General features: G+C 47.6%; 1 protein-coding gene across 2 annotated transcripts in view; it reads left to right on the top strand.

Moving 5' to 3' along the window:
* The first annotated feature begins 222 nt into the window (after nucleotides 1-222).
* The window catches only part of LOC119163193 (dermonecrotic toxin SPH), a 54,974-nt gene continuing 46,821 nt past the window's right edge, over nucleotides 223-8,375 (top strand). The window contains exon 1 of one of the 2 annotated variants that reach the window (XM_075873915.1): nucleotides 223-468. In XM_075873915.1, the coding sequence (XP_075730030.1) occupies nucleotides 442-468 (27 nt within the window). In that variant the 5' untranslated portion in view covers nucleotides 223-441. The remainder of the gene's footprint in view (nucleotides 469-8,375) is intronic. The other variant, XM_075873916.1, reaches the window with a different exon arrangement.

Here is an 8,375-nt window from a genome sequence, read left to right as displayed (position 1 = left end):
CTGTCAGATTATATCATATTTTTCTGTGGGGATGTTTTGTTTCTCTAAGCTGATTTAATCCTGTCAGCTGGAGTTGTCCTGTCTTTTTGTCCCCACAGTTTGAGCTGGAAGGAAAGGGTGCAAGATTCTTTTCAGCCCATCGAACCAATCGCATCAGGATTGGAACGTAAATAGTATAACAGTAGCCAAGCATAAAGAGCTGCAAAGGATTCATGCAGTGATACGTCAAACCCCTTAAACCATCGTAGCCGTTGTCCTTGGAAAGCATAGCTATAACAACGTAAACGTGCTGCACCTGCAGCTCGTACATGCATATTGCCTTACACGGGCCCCAGATGTCACGCAACAAATGCCTATGCTGAATAGTACTTTCATGCAGCCGCATGGTGACCTCGCAGTGACCGCATGACTCAAATTAAAGAACGCTAGCACTGCAGTCCGATGCGACGTAACACTAGTGTCTGCCTGGTAAGTAATAAATTTTTGAATATTGAAGCTTTCGAATGCTTTGTGCTAGATCACAAGCTCTGTTTTCAATTTACAAATGGCATGCACGCATTCTTTTCGACACTTCTGGAGGCGCTCTACCAACAGTCCAAAATAAGGATTTTCTTACTGCGTGTGTTCTCGCGTGTTCTCTTACTCGGCGTGTTCTCGACTTTCGAAATCGCGCGAGTGTCCATGCGTTCACGATAAATGTAGCCACTTAGGCATAACAATGCTTGGTTTAATATAATTTCTAGGCTTACACAGCAAGGCATATAATAACCTATTTTGTTCACAGCCAGTGGGTACAACGGACATATGTTCCGTGCTTCAGAAGTTACCTTTGCCGTCTATGATAATTATAAATGTGTTTACGCTATAAAGTGTGCGTGCGCGAAACGGTCACGTATATTTGAAAGGCAGTGGTGGTCAACATGACTTCATCCAGTTAGCCACACTCATTTGGTTCAAAATGAAAAAGAAAAGAAAACGCCAGGCCTGCGCAGAAGGTGCAGCACAGTCACAGCGAAGGCTATAAGGATGGCTATCCAGAGGCTTTTCTAAACACTCATTGGGTAAATGCTGCAAGGACACTTGCTGGGTACCCACTATGACCTTATTAATAATTATTGCTGGGCAGTATACACCAACACTCGCTATGCTATTTTTGCCATTCTTCTGGGAAGCCTTTCTAATGTGTTGGAGCATCGGACGACCCACTCGTTACGCTGTTCGCCTTGTGTGACGTCTCGTTATTCTTTTGGTGTTCTAGAACGCCCTATTTCGCATATTAACGCGATTACTTTACCGACATCCAGCTTGCCTAAGGGAAGTTTGCGAAGAAGCCCCAAGCACCGACTTGGCTCAAATTAGAGTTGGTCATCTGAGCTGGTCACGTTGTTGTTGATCTAGCACTGCACCAATGCCATGTTCACTTGCATCACTACGAATTTTCATAGGGGCAACAGGATTGAAGTGTGCCATAATTGGAGGAGTATGAGCAGATCGGTAAGAGCCGAGAACGTGGAAGTTTATTCGGAGCCCCACGAAAACGAAACGTCTCGCTTGAAGAGCTGCATAAAAGGCCTCGCGATGTGCGCAAATATTTTCACGAAGAGCTTCAAGTAGGAACTGAGTCAGATAAAGCTGCGGTAAAGAAATGGCCGAGAGGCGCTCTATATGAGTTTTAAATGTTGGTGAAAAGACAACGACTTCTTCCAAGTAGCAAAAATAGGTGGAATATTTATAAAGCCTCTGAACAGGTTGTTCATCGTTCATTCAAAGGTAGCTAGAACGCTACAAAAGCCAAACGGTGTGACCTTGAACGGATATAGGCCACCAAGGTGATGAAGTTCTTTTTTTTCACTGTCCATTTATTCTACCTCAATCAACCAGCAGCCAGAACGAAGGTCTATGAAAGAAAAATAGCGGGACTCAAAGAGACAATCAATGGCGTCATCTATTTTGTGAACATGATAAACGTCTTTTTGTAATTTTTAGGGATTGGTAATGGGCGAAAAACGCCATGTGCTTCGAGATGGCTCAACGATGTGCTTAACGAGCATTTTGTTGACCTCCGTTTGAACAATGTGATCCTCGGTCACCGACGTATGCTATGAACGCCTATGAATGGGAGGCCCATCACCAGTGTGTATGTGGCGCGTCACAACAGTAGCTTTGCCCAGTGGACGACCAAGGCTGAAAACGCTGACGTAGGCCCGCATAACATGGTGGAGCTCATAATTCTGCTGCGGTGTTAATGTAGAAGCAATCACCGACCTATTGCGCTGTCGGTTGAGCATGGGGGTCAGAAGGAGCGACTACTATGAAAATATGCAACAGGTTGTCTTCTAAGGTGCAAATCAACGCCAAAAAGATTCGCTGTAGCAGCACTTGAGGTGAACTGAAATTGACAACTGGAAGGCACGTAGAGCTCCCTGCCAAAGACAGAATGGTGTGCGGTAATTTAATTTCGCGGCTGATGAGGACATTGGTGATGGGAGTCACAACATAGTCGTCGTCGGAAACTGGTGTAATTGAGACGAGATCTACGTAGGTCAGTGTCTGGAAAGGGAGGCACGCGTGTCCCGCTGTGCAGAAGTGACTCGGCCGTTGTGTAAGAGGTCCTGTTGAGGGCAAGTGGAGGCGGAACGTGCTGTTCGAACAGTCTATGAGGGCAGAATGTGCAGACATCAAGTCGAGGCCTATGATAGCGTAAGGGGATGGGGGCCGAGGGGTCATTTATTAAGGACGGTGAGGAGAACAACTGTGTAGCGATGCGCGATGCTTCCACAAGAGGAGCACATTCCGACAATAGATGCTAGTCTGTCATGGGCAACATGTGCGAACTGAGGTCGCAGGTGTAAGAATCTTTTTGAGCTTGCGGCGAAAGTCTCTCTTCATAATGGAAAGTTGAGCCGCGGTATCGAAAAGAGCAGGCACGTGCACACCGTATACATGAACGTCGATAAAAATTCGTTTCGTCTATATTGCCAATACAGGATTTCCTGTCAGTCCGATATGTTCAGCGCCAACTTCGGGGGCTAAAACACTTAGCTTTCCGTAAAGGAACCTCGTGGGAAGGCGGGGGAATATTGCGGCGTGGCTGTGGAGAACGGGACGGGCGACGTTGGGGCAATGGAGAGTGGGAGTAGTGGGGTTCACTAGCAGGTTCCTGGGTGAAATGGTCTGTACTGGTCTCATGACGGTGAGCGGGACGAACATTGAAGGTACGAGGAGAAGCTTGTGCAGGAGTACCCCAGTGACTCCTGCAGTGGTGGGAAATGTGTTCAATACGGTAACACGAGAAGCTAATGCACTCGCCATCATGTGTTTGCCATGAAAACCAATTGCAAAACGTTGAGGAAGAGCCAGACGGTAATGTACGTGCAGGTGTGACTTGTGGCCAGAAGTTGCATCGTGGAGGTGGTGAAATAGAGCGAATTCCCAAGCTGGCAATTTCCTGTCATACGACTGTTTGAATTAGAGGCAACGTGATTGAAGGAGAGGTATCAGGGGACGTCGGTGTCACTGTGGCTGGAGTGCCCGCTTCAAGTTCACGCCTGTTGAGTCGTCTCAAGTTGTCACAGGTGTCTGGTAAATGGTATGGGTCGAGGCAAGAGGACGTCACAGCGGTATTCGGAAGGTACTAGAACTGATGGGTGATGTGCCTCCTTTTAGCCTGTTTGATCCGGTGGCATTCTCTAATAATAGCATCAACAGATGACACGTTGATGAATACCAACATGTTGAACGCATCGTCGGCGATGCCTTTGAGTACATACGCAAGCTTTTCAGGCTCGGGCATGTTCTCCTCGCCTTTGTGGCATTGTGCGAGGACATGCAGAATGTAGCTAATGTAAGGATCGGCGGAAGTTTGTGCGCGCTTTGATAACTCTATCTTCTCGGATTGCCCACGACCAAAGGAGTTTCTGAAACTTCACGGATTATTTCCTTGAAGCTTTCCCAGCTTGTAATGTTATGTGTGTGGGTGTCGAACCAAACACGAAGTGCTCTGTCGAGGTGAAAAATGACGTTAGCGAGCATGAGCGTGGGGTTCCATCTGTAAGACGCGCTGATGAGTTCGTAGAGGTGTTGCCACTTAACGATGTTGGAGCCCTTGCGACCCGAGAACACACCAGGATCTTTGAGGGCGGGTAGCGTCACAACATTTGTGGCGGTTGGTGGGTTGAAAGGCAGGGCAAAAGGCGTGACGACCGGAGAGGATGTAGACGAGTCCTGAGCGGTCATGTCGAGGCTGCTAGGGAGCGTCCACTTCGGAGTTCTATGGCGAGGACGGAGATCAAACACTCCATTAAATATGTTTCGAGAAGGAGAGACTCGGAAGAGTGGACGCAGATATATCTGTACAGCTGGTTAAGTGAGCTGCGCCGTCGACACAGATTAGCTCGCGCCAGTCTATCTTTTTTTGTTATCTTCATCTCGATGTCACTGGTGCGAAGCAACATGATTATCTGAAACGCCGTAGCGGAAGGCTCTGGAAATATCAACAACCTGGGGTTTTATAACGTGCACCTAAATTAAAGTACACAGGCTGCAAACATTGAAATTGGACCATGGTGGCGGGTATCGAACCCATGTCCTGTGGATGAGCAGGCGATCGTGGCAACCGCTGAACCATCGCGGCAGCCTTTCCTGTAAACAAATAAATGGTCAAACAAAGAGAAAGATTGTCAATAACTTTTTTGTATATTTATGATTTTCGTGATAACTTATGGAAAATTGCTCAGCCTGTTTTTATGACAGCTTGAATACTTTGTTATATAGAGTCCTTTTGTAATGCTGCAGGTGATCAGGTTAATACGGTTAATCCACATGTGGCAGTACAGTCACAAAAAGAAAACTTCAATGTGGATGCGCAGCATTTCATTCACATGATGGGTTTCTAGACTTGACAGATCCAATAATGACTGAATTATATATTAATACCCTCGTCTCTTGAACAGGAGGCTGTCTTAGCACTTCTTACGTAATCAGCATCATTCTGTGTGACATTTACTTCCATTGTAGACTCGTGGCACTCTAAAAATAGATGCCTGCCTTAATTCCATGAGATACATTTGAGAATGCCGTAAATTGTACCTAATGATATCATTGCACTGTCAATTGAAACTGCAGCATCGTTTTGCTAAACAAGTATAGTCAAAAAGTCTTCAACATAATATACTCATTTACTCGTCGAGATTTATGCGTTATGATGTGTATAAATCACCTATACTCAAGAGAAATAGCAAAGAGCAAAGAGCACTGCGCTCGAGTAAATAAAAAAACTCAGCCTTTTGTTTGCAAGACATCGCGAGAGTATAATAAGTATCGCGAGAGGTTTTACTACAAGAAGACGACACCTGTCGGCAAAGGCGTACCAGCTGGTGGGAGGGGGCAAAAAAACGCGAGACCCCCCCCTCCTCCCCACTTTCGACAATGGTCACTGTTGACTGCACGCTGGAGAAAGCATCAGTTAAGGTGAAGTTTTCCTTCACCACAGTTATTCCTTATGTTGTTACGTGGGAATATTGCAATATAGTGAGATTTCTCCATTTTTGCTCTGACAACACTTCTTGTAGGCTCTTGCGTTGCGGGCCGCCTACGTGGTGCTTTCGCACCTTTTTCTGTAGCATTGAAGAGCAGGCCAGTGCTGAATAGGGGCCCAATAACATTGCATAACTTGTCCACGCTTTCGTTCTGCTGTGACTGGCTGATGCTGTTACTGATGGGAACGACCAAATTTTTTATGGACTGGTTAAATCATCTTCGGCTTCAGGAAAATTAGCTTTGTTGACCGGAAATGAATGTCATCACCGCTACTTTGTCGAAGCTGCTGTGAGCTGATGAATGTTACGAATATTCTTTAATGGTATAATGCTATCTGGCCCCGCCGCAGTGGTCTAGTGGCTAAGGTACTCGGCTGCTGACCAGCAGGTCGCGGGTTCGATTACCGGCTGCGGCGGCTGCATTTCCGATGTAGGCGGAAATGTTGTAGGCCCGTGTACTCAGATTTGCGTGCACGTTAAAGAACCCCAGGTGGCCAAATTTCCGGAGCCCTCCATTACGGCGTCTCTCATTATAAAATGGTGGTTTTGGGACGTTAAACGACACAAATCAATCAATCAATCAATAATGCTGTCTGGAAGCGCGCAAAAAAAGATTTCCCCTTTAGTTTCCGATAAACCAGATCAGCATTGCTTATAGTAACTTGAGCGATGGTGGCAGGTTGCAAAGTGGCGACGAATAAAGCAGTGGAGTCGAGGGGAAGCTGAAAGTCTATGGTTTTAGCACTATAGAGGCATATTTGAGAGTCGGGCTAGTAGGTGCTCATTGAACTTGAATACATTTCGCAGCTCGAAATACAACTGACACAGCAAAGAAGCACACACATGCAGCGCTGCTCATTTCTCTCTCTTCCTCTCTCTCTTTCTCTCTTAGCAAGCACGAGCTCATTGAGATGTGTGCATGCACAACCTACCGGACGCTTTGATGCTGCAGGTGAAAATATTGTATCGAAGTTATGATATTTCATCTCGCCAGCAGCTTTGAGTAGCCGCTGATAATGTGACTGGCGGCTTGTCTACTTGAATAATATTTTGAAGAAATTGCTCCCCCAGTGACCGAAAAAGTTTTAGGTAATGTTCAGCACATGAATGCTTTGTTTAATGTGCATGCACTGTAATGAACACAACGACACTTCACAGATTCATGACGGCATGTAAGAAGCAGGCAATTTCATGGCACAGAGACAATTTCAAGTGTCGAATGGCCAACAATATAATTCTCTTATATTTTACGTCATCGTTTACAAGTGATCCTTACGCTATATATATATATATATATGTAATGTCACGTGCCATTCCTCAAGCTTTGTTATGGCCCCAATACACTACACTATTCTCAGCGCAAACCACGCCTGCAGTTTTCGAGAAGCTTCGGGACTGTAGTAGATCATTTCGATAAGACCATGCCCACTCCGCGAACTGTACAGATTATTCTGGTACACTCATCACCACCAGCGATAACGCTAGAACATTCAATGGCAAGCTTATAAATGTCGACACACTTCGCCGCTTGTCAGTAGTTGATCAACGGCCGACGCTCCGTTCACTGCTACCCGTGCAAGAGTGCTACTGTAATCGGACTTCTCTTTACCGGGCACAGGTTCGCCCAAACAAACAGTTTAATCCCAACATAAAGGCTTCTGTCTTCGGCCACGTCACGACCCCGTGACATCTGGCGGAGGTGCTGTTTCTTCCATGTACCGGATGCCTCTGCCAAGCCGTGAACCTAGCCCACGCCGTGAAGACACTGACGCCAGCAACGAGCAGCGAGTTAGCCGCATGCAGGCAACAAGGTATGCCGCCGGAGTACAAGCTTTTACTGGACATGGCTCAGAAAACCAAGACGTCGACGTCGACCACGGTGACCATGTCAATGCCGGTTCCACCCGCACCACTCCTGCTCCGGCAACCCAAAGAGCCACCAACTTTCCGCGGTTCGGCACTGGAAGACCCCGAAAGCTGGATCGAAAAGTTTGACCGCGTCGCCGCCTTCAATGACTGGACAGACGATGACAAGCTCCGGCATGTGTATTTCGCCTTAGAAGATGCTGCTCGGACCTGGTTCGAGAATCAAGAGCAAAGCCTTACAAACTGGGACGTCTTTCCCGCCAGGTTTCTCACCACTTTTGCAAGTGTGGTGCGCAAGGAGAAGGCCGCAGCTCTTATCGAAACCCGCACGCAGATGCCAAACGAAAACGTGCCGCTATTTACGGAAGATACGATTAAACTCTTCCGCCACGCTGACTCTAACATGTCCGAGGAGAAGAAGGTCCGTCTGCTCATGCGAGGAGTAAAGCAGGTACTCTTCACCGGGCTGATCAGAAACCCGCTAAAGACGATCGCCGAATTCATTTCAGAAGCATCTACAATAGAGAAGACGCTCGAGATGCGCACGCGGCAATATAACCGTAGTTTCTCGTCTACAAGCTACGCCGCCATTCAAGCGCTAGGAACCACTGACTTGCGTGACACGATCCGAGCGATAGTGCAAGAGGAGTTGCGAAAATTACTTCCTTTCGTGCAGCCTCTAGTGGAATCCATCGCGGACGTCGTACGCCAGGAGATCCAGCAATCGCCGGGCGTTCCTCATCCTCAAGAGCCACAGCTGCAAGTTATGAGCTATGCTGCCGCAGCCCGCCGCAACGCCCCTCCTCCACGCGCACGCGAAAACGCCGCCCCATCGCACTTCCGTCGCCAGACGCCACCGCCGCCCCACCCCCCGACGAGCTACCATTCGCCAGCGGGCCAGCGCAGTGCGCCGAGGAAAAACCGACGTTTGGCGCACCCCTGACTACGACTCACTCTGCTACCACTGCGGCG

The sequence above is a fragment of the Rhipicephalus microplus genome, chromosome 9 (genome assembly GCF_043290135.1).
Source record: "Rhipicephalus microplus isolate Deutch F79 chromosome 9, USDA_Rmic, whole genome shotgun sequence".
NCBI classification, from domain to species: domain Eukaryota; kingdom Metazoa; phylum Arthropoda; class Arachnida; order Ixodida; family Ixodidae; genus Rhipicephalus; species Rhipicephalus microplus.
The sequence above is the reverse complement of the archived record's forward strand: the minus strand, read 5'-3'. Positions and strand labels throughout refer to the sequence as shown.